The 17,161-nt window shown below is 40.8% G+C and overlaps 1 protein-coding gene across 1 annotated transcript in view; it reads right to left on the bottom strand.

Annotated features, from left to right (window-relative positions):
• Nucleotides 1-6,530: 6,530 nt before the first annotated feature.
• The window catches only part of ISCU (iron-sulfur cluster assembly enzyme), a 46,532-nt gene continuing 35,901 nt past the window's right edge, over nt 6,531-17,161 (bottom strand). Inside the window, exons 4-5 of the mRNA XM_053702146.1 lie at nt 8,527-8,605; nt 6,531-7,360 (exon numbers count right to left, since the gene is read on the bottom strand). Of these exons, the coding sequence (XP_053558121.1) occupies nt 7,278-7,360; nt 8,527-8,605 (162 nt within the window). The 3' untranslated portion in view covers nt 6,531-7,277. The remainder of the gene's footprint in view (nt 7,361-8,526; nt 8,606-17,161) is intronic.

Below are 17,161 nucleotides of genomic sequence, written 5' to 3' on the forward strand. Positions count from 1 at the left end.
GAGCAGTGGCTAATCCGAATGGAAGTGCCACAAACTGGTAATGCTTGTCCAGAAAAGCGAACCTTAGGAACTGATGTTCCTTGTGGATAGGAATATGTAGGTACGCATCCTTTAAATCCACCGTGGTCATAAATTGACCTTCCTGAATGGTAGGAAGGATCGTTCGAATAGTTTCCATTTTGAACGATGGAACCCTGAGAAATTTGTTTAGGATTTTGAGATCTAGAATTGGTCTGAATGTTCCCTCTTTTTTGGGAACTATGAACAGGTTGGAGTAAAACCCCATCCCTTGTTCTCCTATTGGAACTGGATGAATTACTCCCATCTTTAACAGGTCTTCTACACAATGTAAGAATGCCTGTCTTTTTATTTGGTTTGAAGATAATTGAGACCTGTGGAACCTTCCCCTTGGGGGTAGTTCCTTGAATTCCAGGAGATAACCTTGAGAAACTATTTCTAGTGCCCAAGGATCCTGAACATCTCTTGCCCAAGCCTGAGCAAAGAGAGAAAGTCTGCCCCCCCACCAGATCCGGTCCCGGATCGGGGGCCATCCCTTCATGCTGTTTTGGTAGCAGTGGCAGGCTTCTTGGCCTGCTTACCCTTGTTCCAGCCTTGCATCGGTCTCCAGGCTGGTTTGGGTTGAGAAGTATTACCCTCTTGCTTAGAGGATGTAGAAGTAGAGGTTGGTCCGTTTCTGCGAAAGGGACGAAAATTAGGCTTATTTCTAGCCTTAAAAGACCTATCCTGAGGAAGGGCGTGGCCCTTTCCCCCGGTGATGTCTGAAATAATCTCTTTCAAATCAGGACCAAACAGTGTTTTGCCCTTGAAAGGGATGTTAAGCAATTTTGTCTTGGAAGACACATCCGCTGACCAAGACTTTAGCCAGAGCGCTCTGCGCGCCACGATAGCAAACCCTGAATTTTTCGCCACTAATCTAGCTAATTGCAAAGCGGCATCTAGAATAAAAGAGTTAGCCAATTTAAGTGCTTGAACTCTGTCCATAACCTCCTCCTACGAAGATTCTTTATTGAGCGCCTTTTCTAGTTCTTCGAACCAGAAAAACGCTGCCGTAGTGACAGGAACAATGCATGAAATTGGTTGTAGAAGGTAACCTTGCTGAACAAACATCTTTTTAAGCAAACCCTCTAATCTTTTATCCATAGGATCTTTGAAAGCACAACTATCTTCTATGGGAATAGTAGTGCGTTTGTTTAGAGTAGAGACCGCCCCCTCGACCTTAGGGACTGTCTGCCATAAGTCCTTTCTGGGGTCGACTATAGGAAATAATTTCTTAAATATAGGGGGAGGAACAAAAGGTATGCCGGGCCTTTCCCATTCCTTATTTACTATGTCTGCCACCCGCTTGGGTATAGGAAAAACATCGGGGGGCACCGGAACCTCTAGGAACTTGTCCATCTTACATAATTTCTCTGGAATGACCAAATTGTCACAATCATCCAGAGTAGATAATACCTCCTTAAGCAGTGCGCGGAGATGTTCTAATTTAAATTTAAATATCACAACATCAGGTTCAGCTTGTTGAGAAATTTTTCCTGAATCTGAAATTTCTCCCTCAGACAAAACCTCCCTCCTGGCCCCTTCAGATTGGTGTGAGGGTATGTCAGAAACGTTATCATCAGCGTCCTCTTGCTCTTCAGTGTTTAAAACAGAGCAATCGCGCTTTCTTTGATAAGTAGGCATTTTAGATAAAATATTTGCAATAGAATTATCCATAACAGCCGTTAATTGTTGCATAGTAATAAGTATTGGCGCACTAGATGTACTAGGGGCCTCTTGTGTGGGCAAAACTGGTGTAGACACAGAAGGGGGTGATGCAGTACCATGCTTACTCCCCTCATCTGAAGAATCATCTTGGGCACTATTATTATCTGTGGCATCATTGTCCCTACTTTGTTTGGACACTATGTTACAATTATCACATATATTTAAATGGGGAGACACATTGGCTTTCATACATATAGAACATCGCTTATCTGATGGTTCAGACATGTTAAACAGGCTTAAACTTGTCAAAGCACAAAAAACGTTTTAAAATAAAACCGTTACTGTCACTTTAAATTTTAAACAGAACACACTTTATTACTGAATATGCGAAAAAGCATGAAGCAATTGTTCAAAATTCACCAAAATTTCACCACAGTGTCTTAAAGCCTTAAAAGTATTGCACACCAAATTTGAAAGCTTTAACCCTTAAAATAACGGAACCGGAGCCGTTTTTACATTTAACCCCTATACAGTCCCAGGTATCTGCTTTGCTGAGACCCAACCAAGCCCAGGGGGAATACGATACCAAATGACGCCTTCAATAAGCTTTTTCAGTGGTTCTTAGCTCCTCACACATGCATCTGCATGCCTTGCCTTCCAAAAACAACTGCGCATTAGTGGCGCGAAAATGAGGCTCTGCCTATGACTAGAGAAGGCCCCCATCTGAAAAAGGTGTCCATACAGTGCCTGCCGTTTTTTTAACAACAATCCCCAAGATTATAATAACTATAAAGAGTTATAATCTGTCAAATATGCTTAGCAAAGTAATCGTTTTAGCCCAGAAAAATGTCTACCAGTTTTATAAGCCCTTATAAAGCCCTTTATTCTTTTGCTTAATCTAAGAAAATGGCTTACCGGTCCCCATAGGGAAAATGACAGCCTTCCAGCATTAAAAAGTCTTGTTAGAAATGTGGCCAGTCATACCTCAGGCAGAAAAAGTCTGTCAACTGCTTCCCCCAACTGAAGTTACTTCATCTCAACAGTCCTGTGTGGAAACAGCAATCGATTTTAGTAACGTTTGCTAAAATCATCTTCCTCTTACAAACAGAAATCTTCTTCTCTTTTCTGTTTCAGAGTAAATAGTACATACCAGCACTATTTTAAAATAACAAACACTTGATTGAAGAATAAAAACTACATTTAAACACCAAAAAACTCTTAGCCATCTCCGTGGAGATGTTGCCTGTGCAACGGCAAAGAGAATGACTGGGGTAGGCGGAGCCTAGGAGGGATCATATGACCAGCTTTGCTGGGCTCTTTGCCATTTCCTGTTGGGGAAGAGAATATCCCACAAGTAAGGATGACGCCGTGGACCGGACACACCTATGTTGGAGAAAATTCCCTCTTGTTTTGCCTTAGAGGAAGTGGATGCCACACCTGCCCTGAAGTTTTAAAAGGCACGAAAATTAGACCTTTCTTGGCCCTTGATTTGGACCTATCCTGAGGAAGGGCATGACCTTTTCCTCCAGTGATATAAGCAATAATCTCCTTCAAACCAGGCCCGAATAGGGTCTGCCCCTTGAAGGGAAGTTAAGTAGCTTATTTATTAAAGTCACGACAGCTGACCATGATATAAGCCATAGCGCTCTGCGCGCCAGTATAGTAAACAGAATTCTTAGCCGTTAGTCTAGTCAAATGAACAAAGGCATCAGAAAACAAAGGAATTGGCTAGCATAAGCTTGTCAAATATATTCATCCAATGGAGTCGCTAACTGTAAAGCCTCATCAAGAGACAACCCAGAACGCCGCAGCAGCAATGACAGAAGCAATGTATGCAAGGGGCTGCAGGATAAAACCCTGTTGAATAAACATTTTTTATCCATTGGATCTAAAAAGCACAACTGTCCTCGCCAGAGGTAGTGGTACGCCTAGCTAGAGTAGAAACTCTTCTCTCCACCTTAGGAACTGTCTGCCAGAAGTCCCGTGTGGTCGTAACTATTAGAAAACATTCTTCTAAAAAATAGGAGGGGAAGAGAACGGCACACCTGGTCTATCCCATTCCTTATTAAAAAAAAAAATTAATAAACCTCTTTAGGTATTGGAAAAACATCAGTACACACCGGCACTGCATATTATTTATCCAGTCTACACAATTTCTCTGGCCCTGCGATTGTACACATTCATTCAGAGCAGCCAAAGCCTCCCTGAGCAACAAGTGGAGGTTCTCAAGCATAAATTTTAAATGTAGAATTATCAGAATCAGGTTAAATCATCTTCCCAGAGTCAAAAAAATCACCCACAGACTAAGCATATTGTGAGGTAGAATCATACATGGTTCTTAAAGTGTCTGTATGCTCTGTATCTACCCCCAGAGCTATCTGCTTTCCTTTAATTTCAGGTAGTCTGACTAATACTGCTGCCAGAGTATTATTCACCACCTTTGCCATGTCTTGTAAAATAAACGCTATGGACGCCCTTGATGTACTTGGCGCCATTTGAGCGTGAGTCCCTGAAGCGGGAGTCGAAGGGTCTGACACGTGGGGAGAGTTAGTCGGCATAACTTTCCCCTCGACAGAGTCCCCTGGTAAAATAAACGCTATGGGTGCCCTTGATGTACTTGGCGCCATTTGAGCGTGAGTCCCTAAAGCGGGAGTCAAAAGGTCTGACACGTGGGGAGAGTTAGTCGGCATAACTACCCCCACGACAGAATCCTCTGGTGATAATGTTTTTAAAGACAAAAAATGATCTTTATTGTTTAACATGAAATCAGTACATCTGGTACACATTCTAAGATGGGGTTCCACCATGGCTTTAAAACATAATTAACACAGAGCTTCCTCTATGTCAGACATGTTAGAACAGACTAATAATGAGACTAGTAAGCTTGGAAAACACTTTAAATCAAGTTAACAAGCAAATATATAAAACGTTACTGTGCCTTTAAGAGAAACAAATTTTGTCAAAATTTGAAAAACAGTGAAAAAAGGCAGTAAAACAAACGAAATTTTTACAGTACATGTAATAAGGTAACAGAGCATTGCACCCACTTGCAAATGGATGATTAACCCCTTAATGCAAAAAACGGATCAAAAAAAACGACAGACGTTTTTAAAAACAGACAACAAACTGCCACAGCAGAGCTGTGGATTACCTTCCCTATAAACGATTTTGGAAGTCTTTTTAGCCCTTTAGAAATGTCCTGTAGTATTCATGGGACTGCTGAGGGAATCTGGATGATTCATTTTGTAATTTTAACTGCGCAAAAAAGCGCTAAATTAGGCCCTTCCCACTCATATTACAACAGTGGGAAGCTTCAGTTAACTGTTTCTATGCAAAATTTAAGCCAGCCATGTGGAAAAAACTTAGGCCCCAATAAGTTTTATCACCAAACATATGTTAAAAAACGATTAAACATGCCAGCAAACGTTTTTAAACACATTTTTACAAGAGTATGTATCTCTATTAATAAGCCTGATACCAGTCGCTTTTACTGCATTTAAGGCTATACCAACATTAGTGTTATCACCAATGTACGTTAAAAAACGATTAAACATGCCAGCAAACGTTTTAAAACACATTTTTATAAGAGTATGTATCTCTATTAATAAGCCTGATACCAGTTGCTATCGCTGCATTTAAGGCTTTACTTACATTACTTCGGTATCAGCAGTATTTTCTTAGTCAATTCCATTCCTAGAAAAATACTTTACTGCACATACCTTATCTGCAGGAAAACCTGCACGCCATTCCCCCTCTGAAGTACCTCACTCCTCAATGTGTGAGAACAGCAAATGGATCTTAGTTACGTCTGCTAAGATCATAGAAAAACGCAGGCAGATTCTTCTTCCAAATACTGCCTGAGATAAACAGCACACTCCGGTGCCATTTAAAAATAAACTTTTGATTGAAGAATAAACTAAGTATAAAAAACCAGACTCTCACGACCTATCTATGTTGAGGCTTGCAAGAGAATGACTGAGTATGGCAGTTAGGGGAGGAGCTATATAGCAGCTTTGCTGTGGGTGGACTCTTGCAACTTCCTGTTGGGAAGGAGAATTTATTCCATAAGTAATGGATGATCCGTGGACTGGATACACTTAACAAGAGAAAACGTTTTTGTTCATTAAACTTAGTTTGATTATGATGCAGTCTGTTGTGTGATTATTTAATTAGGTGCTGATTAGCAAATGTTTTTGTTCATTAAACTTAGTTTGATGATGATACAATCTATATTAGGTTTATAATGCTGTTTAGCATTTAAAGTCTTAATTTCAAAGCTTTAAAAATAAATGTATTAGGTGTTCCTTATATCAATTTTAAGAGGGGCCTGGAACCCAACTCCCTCACTTCCCATTGACTTACATTATAAACTGGGTTTCAATTTACAACAGTTTCAATTTACAACAATTTCTCCTGGAACCTAACCCCGGCGTAAACTGAGGGCTACCTGTATATTATATTTATATATACACACAATCACAAAGATAAATTGGGGACATTAACCATTTCCTGCCAGGACTTATTTGTCTACATCGGAACAAAGAAAACAAATAAGTAAAAATTGAAAGCAAGCAATCCTTCATGTGATTGCGTTATTTCAATGATAGGATCAGGGGGTGTGCCTTTGACGGTAGGCACACCCTCCAGCCCGCGATCCCATTTAGCAAGCAGCTATGGCTTCAGGACAACCTAGCAGCTAGGACCATCGCAGTTAGGACAGCATGGAATGTCTTAACGGCGAAAAGGGGTTATGTTGTGAAAAACAAAACACTTTAAAAAAAACAAACAAAAAAACGCAAGACATATTTTCTACCCTCACACAAGGAAAATCTTATTTATTTATTGCCACAAAGGGATCGGTTTATAGTATATTATATAGTAAACATATACAAATAGAAAAGGCAGATGGTCAGATCTTGCATAAACAACTGTCGCTTCAAAAGTGTCCCTTTCATTGGTTTAAAAAAAAAAAAAATCCTTTCTAAACTAATCTCAAGTTTTATTTAGGTGTTTAGTCCTAGTCACTTGTGAGTGCTTCTCTAAGGAGGGAAAAAAAATGTATATAAACTTCAACAGCAGCAAGAAACGTTACCAACATAACTGCATTTCACTGGCCTATATCATCTAATGAATGCTATAAAACAGACCCTAAAAACAAAATGGTTTGGAAGGGTTTACAAGATAAAATTCTAATTATGCATATGAATTACCATTTACCAGACACTGAGATAATGGGATAAGGCAGGTCTGTAAAAATATTGGTGCCTACTATTGTTTACCTTGACTGTACTTTTACAATAAGAGTTTAGGAGTTACTACATATTAGCATTCAAAGCCAAATCAGTTATCACAAATCCTAAGGTCTGTACATTTTTTTTTTTTTTTAAACAGTTTGCAAACTGAAAGGAAGTGAATGTTTTACATGCAATTGCAAAGACATTCACACTATTTGATAAGCAGCTGTATTATTGTGCGTATATTAGCAGTGCTATTCTAATAGCACAAGCATGACCCATTTCCAAGATGAATAGTGTTGGAAAGGTTTGATGAATTTATCCACTAGCAGCAGACTTCTCTTTGTCTTGCTTCAGTCTGTAATCTGATAGGGCAGCTCTGATTGCATCTTCAGCCAGCACTGCAAAACAATTAAAACAAAGTCTGAGATGTACATTTTCAAATGTGACATTCAAACATCTTCCCAGCACAATGGAATATTTATTGTTGATATGAATTTTCTGTTTTATACTTCTGCATCTAAAACAAAGAAAGCCTTAACGTGATATTACACAGTAAATGCATGTAGACATAATGATGAATGCCATGCTAAAATTAGCCTTAGAATAATATGTAGCTGTATGATGATGTGTAAAGGTTTAGTTTCTATAAAGTACTGTAGATTCTATAAAGTAATGGGTGCCATGTTAGAGATAAATAGTAAACTATTTGTCTTCTGTATAGAACAATTAGTGAAAGATCTATAAACCAGGCAATAAAGAGTTTGTGTAAACAAGACTGCGTGGAAAAATAATATATATATTCCTAATAATTTGCAGCAGGACAGTAAGACATGGCGGCACCCATTACTTTATAGAAACTCAGTGGAATTTAATAAAAAAACAAAACTACAGTTAAATTACAGGAATAGGGGACAAAATAAAGAATGAAAGTATATTACAAAGTTTAACTACACAAACATTTTAAAAAGGACAGTATACTGTAAAATAGTTTTGTCCTTAATGTGTTTACAATTGCTTTTTTTTACCAACTCCAGAGCAAAAAAAAAAAGAAAATTAGCATTTTAAAGGTTATTTGTGTATATTTAAGCTCTGATTTTGTGTTTTGAAGCCACAACATAATAAAATGGGTTGAGCTTGTAGGTATAATCAGCTCTCATTACCTTATCCCATTGTGTACATATAACTGCTTCTTTATCTTATATCTGTCCATAAAACAATCACCAATACTTGGAGAGAACAATGGAAAAATCAGCATTTAATTGCCTTATCTCTGCTATATCCCACTGGGAGTGTAATTTCTTCTGCTGGCTGTGTTTACAAAGCTTATCTATAGCTTGGACCTGCGGCCACAAACTTTCAGAATAGGTGGGAATACCACATGCTAAATTAACTATTTCAAATGCCAATATAAGGGTAAAGGAGCTACTTGTAAACTATTTAATACACTCCAGCAGGTAAAGTGGATCATTGGAAACAAATTAAAAAGGGGAGAAAAAGTTTGAGTAAACTGTCCCTTTAAGTGCCTACTCATCTAGGAAACAAATGTAAAAATGCAGAAACTTACTAGAGCAATGCAGTTTAACTGGTGGTAGGCAGAGTTCCTTGGCAATATCTGTGTTCTTGATTGTCATTGCTTCATCAACCTGTGTATTAAATAAAAAGCTTAAAATCCCATTGCTTATTTCAGACACACAAATTCAATTTTATATACTCACGTTTGTTTATGTATGTATCACCAATCAAAATGTATATGCTACCCCTATCATTTTAGAACTAAATGAAATGGTTAGTGCTTCCAGAAGGTATGCACAAACAATGTGATCCAACGCAGGAAAACAAATGCCATGTAGGGAGCTGCACAGAGTGTATATATTTAAAGTAATAGAAAAAAAAAAAAAAAAAAAACATTTATGCTTACCTGATAAATGTATTTCTTTTTTGACACAATGAGTCCACGGATCATCTTAATTACTAATGGGATATTCACCTCCTGGTCAGCAGGAGGCAAAGAGCACCACAGCAGAGCTGTTAAATAGCTCCTCCCTTCCCTCATTCGACCGAAGTTAGGAAAAGAAAGGAAAAGCCAAGGTGCAGAGGTGTCTGAAGTTCACAATAACCAACAACCTGTCTATAAACACAGGGCGGGCCGTGGACTCGTGTCAAAAAAGAAATACATTTATCAGGTAAACATAAATTTTCTTTTTAAAGACATGAGTCCACAGATCATCTTAATTACTAATGGGATACAATACCCAAGCTAGAGAACACAGATGATACGGGAGGGACAAGACAGGGAACCTAAACGGAAGGCACCACTGCTTGAAGAACCTCTCTCCCAAAAGCGGCCTCAGCCGATGCAAAAGTGTCAAATTTGTAAAACCTTGAAAAAGTGTGAAGAGAGGACCAAGTTGCAGCCTTGCAAATCCGTTCCACAGAAGATTCATTTTTGAATGCCCATGAGGAAGCAACAGTCCTCGTGGAATGAGCCGTAACTCTCTCAGGAGGCTGCTTTCCAGCAGTCTCATATGCAAAACATATGATACTCTTCAGCCAAAAAGAAGCAGCAGCCATAGCTTTCTGTCCCTTGCGCTTTCCCGAGAAAACCACAAAGAAGACTGCCGAAAGTCCGTAATCGCCTGCAGGTAAAACTTTAAAGCACGGACCACGTCCAAATTGTGCAGAAGTCTTTCCTTCTTAGAAGGATTAGGACACAAGGAAGGCACAACGATCTCCCGATTAATGTTCCGATCAGAAACAACCTTAGGAAGAAATCCTAATTTGGTACGTAAAACTACCTTATCTGAATGGAAAATAAGATAAGGAGACTCGTACTGCAATGTCGAGAGTTCAGATACTCTCCGAGCAGAAGAAATAGCAACAAGAAATAAAACTTTCCAAGATAACTTAATATCTAAGGAATGCATAGGCTCAAACGGAGCCCCTTGAAGAACATTGAGAACTAAATTAAGACTCCATGGATGAGCAACTGGTTTGAACACAGGCCTGATCCTGACTTATGTCTGGCAAAAAGATTGTACATCTGGGACATCCGCCAGACATTTAACAAAATGGATACGGCCAAGATTTGACCACTTAGGGAACTAGTCGATAAACCTTTATCCAAACCTTCTTGGAGAAAAAAAAACATAATTTATGCTTACCTGATAAATTTATTTCTCTTGTGGTGTATCCAGTCCATGGATCATCCATTACTTGTGGGATATTCTCCTTCCCAACAGAAAGTTGCAAGAGAATCACCCACAGCAGAGCTGTTATATAGCTCCTCCCCTAACTGCCATATCCAGTCATTCGACGAAACATGCCGAGAAAGGAGAAACCATAGGGTGCAGTGGTGTAGTTTAAATTAAAATTTAGACCTGCCTTAAAAGGACAGGGCGGGCCGTGGACTGGATACACCAGAAGAGAAAAAAATTTATCGGGTAAGCATAAATTATGTTCTCTTGTAAGGTGTATACAGTCCACGGATCATCCATTACTTGTGGGATACCAAAGCTAAAATACACGGATGAAGGGAGGGACAAGGCAGGCTTAAATGGAAGGAACCACTGCCTGTAGAACCTTTCTCCCAAAAATAGCCTCCGAAGAAGCAAAAGTATCAAATTTGTAAAATTTTGAAAAGGTATGAAGCGAAGACCAAGTCGCCGCCTTGCAAATCTGTTCAACAGAAGCCTCATTTTTAAAGGCCCAGGTGGAAGCCACAGCTCTAGTAGAATGAGCTGTAATCCTTTCAGGGGGCTGCTGTCCAGCAGTCTCATAGGCTAAGCGTATTACGCTCCGAAGCCAAAAAGAAAGAGAGGTTGCCGAAGCTATTTGACCTCTCCTCTGTCCAGAGTAAACAACAAACAGTAGATGTTTGGCGAAAATCTTTAGTAGTAAAACTTCAAAGCACTGACCACGTCCAGATTATGTAAAAGACGTTCCTTCTTTGAAGGAGGATTAGGACACAATGATGGAACAACAATCTCTCGATTGATATTCTTGTTAGAAACTACCTTAGGTAAAAACCCAGGTTTTGTACGCAGAACTACTTTATCTGAATGGAAAATCAGATAAGGAGAATCACATTGTAAAGCAGATAACTCAGAGACTCTCCGAACCGAGGAAATAGCCATCAAAATCAGAACTTTCCAAGACAAAAGTTTAATATCAATGGAATGAAGGGGTTCAAAACGGAACCCCTTGAAGAACTGAAAGAACCAAGTTTAAGCTCCGTGGGGGAGCAACAGGTTTAAACACAGGCTTGATTCTAACCAAAGCCTGACAAAAAGCTTGAACGTCTGGAACTTCAGCCAGACGCTTGTGCAAAAGAATAGACTGAGCAGAAATCTGTCCCTTTAAAGAACTAGCTGATAATCCTTTTTCCAAACCCTCTTGGAGAAAGGACAATATCCTAGGAATCCTAACCTTACTCCATGAGTAATTCTTGGATTCACACCAATAAAGGTATTTACACCATATCTTATGGTAGATTTTCCTGGTGACAGGCTTTCGTGCCTGTATTAGGATATCAATGACTGACTCGGAGAAGCCACGCTTTGATAAAATCAAGCGTTCAATCTCCATGCAGTCAGTCTCAGAGAAATTAGATTCGGATGATTGAAAGGACCTTGTAGTAGAAGGTCTTGTCTCAGAGGCAGGGTCCATGGTGGAAAGGATGACATGTCCACCAGGTCTGCATACCAGGTCCTGCGTGGCCATGCAGGCGCTATCAAGATCACTGATGCTCTCTCCTGTTTGATTTTGGCAATCAGTCGAGGGAGCAGAGGAAACGGTGGAAACACATAAGCCAGGTTGAAGAACCAAGGCGCTGCTAGAGCATCTATCAGTGCCGCTTCTGGGTCCCTGGACCTGGTTCCGTAACAAGGAAGCTTGGTGTTCTGGCGAGACGCCATGAGATCATGTTCTGGTTTGCCCCAACGATGAACCAATTGAGCAAACACCTCCGGATGGAGTTCCCACTCCCCCGGATGAAAAGTCTGACGACTTAGAAAATACGCCTCCCAGTTCTCTACACCTGGGATATGGATTGCTGATAGTTGGCAAGAGTGAGTCTCTGCCCAGCGAATTATCTTGGAGACTTCCAGCATCGCTAGGGAACTCCTGGTTCCCCCTTGTTGGTTGATGTAAGCCACAGTCGTGATGTTGTCCGACTGAAATCTGATGAACCTCGGGGTTGCTAACTGAGGCCAAGCTAGAAGAGCATTGCTCTTAACTCCAGAATATTTATTGGGAGGAGTTTCTCCTCCTGAGTCCACGATCCCTGAGCCTTCAGGGAATTCCAGACTGCACCCCAACCTAGAAGGCTGGCATCTGTTACAATTGTCCAATCTGGCCTGCGAAAGGTCATACCTTTGGACAGATGGACCCAAGATAGCCACCAGAGAAGAGAATCTCTGGTCTCTTGATCCAGATTTAGCAGAAGGGACAAATCTGTGTAATCCCCATTCCACTGACTAAGCATGCATAGTTGCAGCGGTCTGAGATGTAGGCACGCAAATGGTACTATGTCCATCGCCGCTACCATTAAACCGATTACTTCCATACACTGAGCCACCGAAGGGCGCGGAATAGAATGAAGAAAACGGCAAGATTTTAGAAGCTTTGATAACCTGGATTCTGTCAGGTAAATCTTAATTTCTACAGAATCTATCAGAGTCCCTAGGAAGGAGACTCTTGTGAGTGGGGATAGAGAACTCGTTCACCTTCCACCCATGTGACCTGAGAAATGCCAGAACTATGTCCGTATGTGACTTGGCAATCTGAAAGCTTGACGCCTGTATCAGGATGTCGTCCAGATAAGGGGCCACTGATATACCTTGCGGTCTTAGGACCGCCAGAAGCGATCCCAGAACCTTTGTAAAGATTCTTGGAGCAGTAGCTAACCCGAAGGGAAGAGCCACAAATTGGTAATGCCTGTCCAGAAAGGCAAACCTTAGGAACCGATGATGATCTTTGTGAATCGGTATGTGAAGGTAAGCATCCTTCAAATCCACTGTGGTCATGTACTGACCCTCCTGGATCATAGGTAGGATGGTCCGAATAGTTTCCATTTTGAACGATGGAACTCTGAGGAATTTGTTTAAGATCTTTAGATCCAAAATGGGTCTGAAGGTTCCCTCTTTTTTGGGAACCACAAACAGATTTGAATAAAAACCCTGTCCCGACTGTGGAACTGGACAGATCACTCCCATAACTAGGAGGTCTTGCACACAGCGTAAGAATGCCTCTTTCTTTATCTGGTTTACAGATAATCTCGAAAGGTGAAATCTCCCTTGAGGGGGGGAAGCTTTGAAGTCCAGAAGATATCCCTGAGATATGATCTCCAACGTCCAGGGATCCTGAACATTTCTTGCCCACGCCTGGGCGAAGAGAGAAAGTCTGCCCCTACTAGATCTGTTACCGGATAGGGGGCCGTTCCTTCATGCTGTCTTAGAGGCAGCAGCAGGCTTTCTGGCCTGCTTGCCCTTGTTCCAGGACTGGTTAGGTTTCCAGACTGGCTTGGATTGAGCAAAAGTTCCCACTTGTTTTGTAGCAGAGGAAGTTGATGCTGCACCTGCCTTGAAGTTTCGAAAGGCACGAAAGTTAGACTGTTTGGCCTTTGATTTGGCCCTGTCCTGAGGAAGGGCATGACCCTTACCTCCAGTAATGTCAGCAATAATTTCCTTCAAACCAGGCCCGAATAGGGTCTGCCCCTTGAAGGGAATGTTAAGTCATTTAGACTTTGAAGTCACGTCAGCTGACCAAGATTTAAGCCATAGCGCCCTACGCGCCTGGATGGCGAATCCAGAATTCTTAGCCGTTAGTTTAGTCAAATGAACAATGGCATCAGAAACAAAAGAATTAGCTAGCTTAAGTGTTCTAAGCTTGTCAAGTATTTTAGTCAATGGAGTAGCTGTCTGAAAGGCCTCTTCCAGAGACTCAAACCAGAACGCCGCAGCAGTGACAGGCGCAATGCATGCAAGGGGCTGCAGGATAAAACCTTGTTGAATAAACATTTTCTTAAGGTAACCTAATTTTTTTATCCATTGGATCTGAAAAAGCACAACTGTCCTCGACAGGGAAAGTGGTACGCTTTGCTAAAGTAGAAACTGCTCCCTCCACCTTAGGGACCGTCTGCCATAAGTCCCGTGTGGTGGCGTCTATTGGAAACATTTTTCTAAAAATAGGAGGGGGGGGGGGGGGGGGGAGAACTGCACACCGGGTCTATCCCACTCCTTATTAATAATTTCTGTAAACCTTTAAGGTATTGGAAAAACATCAGTACACACCGGCACTGCATAGTATTTATCCAGTCTACACAATTTCTCTGGCACTGCAATTGTGTCACAGTCATTCAGAGCAGCTAACACCTCCCCAAGCAATACACAGAGGTTATCAAGCTTAAATTTAAAAGTAGAAATATCTGAATCAGGTTTCACCGAATCAGAAATGTCACCCACAGACTGAAGCTCTCCTTCCTCAGCTTCTGCATATTGTGACGCAGTATCAGACATGGGCCTTAAAGCATCTGCGCGCTCTGTACTACGTCTAACCCCAGAGCTATCGCGCTTTCCTCTGAATTCAGGCAGTCTGGCTAATACCGCTGACAGGGTATTATCCATGATTGCCGCCATGTCCTGCAAAGTAATCACTATGGGCGTCTGATGTACTTGGCGCCATTTTAGCGTGAGTCCCTTGAGCGGTAGTCAAAGGGTCCGACACGTGGGGAGAGTTAGTCGACATAACTTCCCCCTCGTCAGAATCCTCTGGTGATAATTCTTTTAAAGATAACAGCTGATCTTTATTGTTTAAAGTGAAATCAATACATTTAGTACACATTCTCCTATGGGGTTCCACCATGGCTTTTAAACATAATGAACAAGGAGTTTCCTCTATGTCAAACATGTTTACACAGACTAGCAATGAGACTAGCAAGCTTGGAAAAAACTTTAAATCAAGTTAAACAAGCAATATAAAAAAAACGTTACTGTGCCTTTAAGAGAAACAAATTTTGCCAAAATTTGAAATAACAGTGAAAAAAGGCAGTTAAACTAAAGAAATTTTTACAGTGTATGTAACAAGTTAGCAGAGCATTGCACCCACTTGCAAATGGATGATTAACCCCTTAATACAAAAAATGGATTAACAAAACGAAGAAAAAAAAAAAAAAGTTTTTAAACAGTCACAACAACTGCCACAGCTCCACTGTGGCTTTACCTTCCTCAATACACGACTTTTGAAGCCTTTTGAGTCCTTCAGAGATGTCCTATAGCATGCAGGGGCCTGCTGAGGGAAGCTGAATGTCTCTGTCTGTAATTTAACCTGCGCAAAAAAAAGCGCTAAAATAGGCCCCTCCCACTCATATTACAACAGTGGAAAGCCTCAGGAAACTGTTTCTAGGCAAAAATCAAGCCAGCCATGTGGAAAAAACTAGGCCCCAATAAGTTTTATCACCAAAGCATATATAAAAACGATTAAACATGCCAGCAAACGTTTTATATTGCACATTAATCAGAGTATATACCTCTTATAGCAAGCCTGATATTAGTCGCTATTAAATCACTGTATTTAGGCTTAACTTACATTAATCCGGTATCAGCAGCATTTTCTAACAATTCCATCCCTAGAAAAAACATAATTTATGCTTACCTGATAAATTCCTTTCTTCTGTAGTGTGATCAGTCCACGGGTCATCATTACTTCTGGGATATTACTCCTCCCCAACAGGAAGTGCAAGAGGATTCACCCAGCAGAGCTGCATATAGCTCCTCCCCTCTACGTCACTCCCAGTCATTCGACCAAGGACCAACGAGAAAGGAGAAGCCAAGGGTGTAGTGGTGACTGGAGTATAACTTAAAAAATATTTACCTGCCTTAAAAACAGGGCGGGCCGTGGACTGATCACACTACAGAAGAAAGGAATTTATCAGGTAAGCATAAATTATGTTTTCTTCTGTTAAGTGTGATCAGTCCACGGGTCATCATTACTTCTGGGATACCAATACCAAAGCAAAAGTACACGGATGACGGGAGGGATAGGCAGGCTCTTTATACAGAAGGAACCACTGCCTGAAGAACCTTTCTCCCAAAAATAGCCTCCGAGGAAGCAAAAGTGTCAAATTTGTAAAATTTGGAAAAAGTATGAAGCGAAGACCAAGTTGCAGCCTTGCAAATCTGCTCAACAGAGGCCTCATTCTTGAAGGCCCAAGTGGAAGCCACAGCTCTAGTAGAATGAGCTGTAATTCTTTCAGGAGGCTGCTGTCCAGCAGTCTCATAAGCTAAACGAATTATGCTACGAAGCCAAAAAGAAAGAGGTAGCAGAAGCCTTTTGACCTCTCCTCTGACCAGAGTAAACGACAAACAGAGAAGACGTTTGTCGAAATTCCTTAGTTGCCTGTAAGTAAAATTTTAGAGCACGGACTACGTCCAGGTTGTGCAGTAGACGTTCCTTCTTCGAAGAAGGATTTGGGCACAAAGAAGGAACAACAATCTCTTGATTGATATTCCTGTTAGTGACTACCTTAGGTAAGAACCCAGGTTTAGTACGCAGAACTACCTTATCCGAATGAAAAATCAAATAAGGAGAATCACAATGTAAGGCTGATAATTCAGAGACTCTTCGAGCCGAGGAAATAGCCATTAAAAATAGAACTTTCCAAGATAACAACTTTATATCAATGGAATGAAGGGGTTCAAACGGAACGCCCTGTAAAACATTAAGAACAAGGTTTAAACTCCATGGTGGAGCAACAGTTTTAAACACAGGCTTAATCCTGGCCAAAGCCTGACAAAAAGCCTGGACGTCAGGAACTTCTGACAGACGTTTGTGTAACAGAATGGACAGAGCTGAGATCTGTCCCTTTAATGAACTAGCAGATAAACCCTTTTCTAAACCTTCTTGTAGAAAAGACAATATCCTAGGAATCCTAACCTTACTCCAAGAGTAACCTTTGGATTCACACCAATATAGGTATTTACGCCATATCTTATGGTAAATCCTTCTGGTAACAGGCTTCCTAGCCTGTATTAAGGTATCAATAACTGACTCAGAAAACCCACGTCTTGATAAAATCAAGCGTTCAATTTCCAAGCAGTCAGCTTCAGAGAAGTTAGATTTTGATGTTTGAAAGGACCCTGTATCAGAAGGTCCTGTTTCAGAGGTAGAGACCAAGGTGGACAGGATGACATGTCCACCAGGTC

Source organism: Bombina bombina, chromosome 2 (assembly GCF_027579735.1).
Source record: "Bombina bombina isolate aBomBom1 chromosome 2, aBomBom1.pri, whole genome shotgun sequence".
Taxonomy (NCBI): domain Eukaryota; kingdom Metazoa; phylum Chordata; class Amphibia; order Anura; family Bombinatoridae; genus Bombina; species Bombina bombina.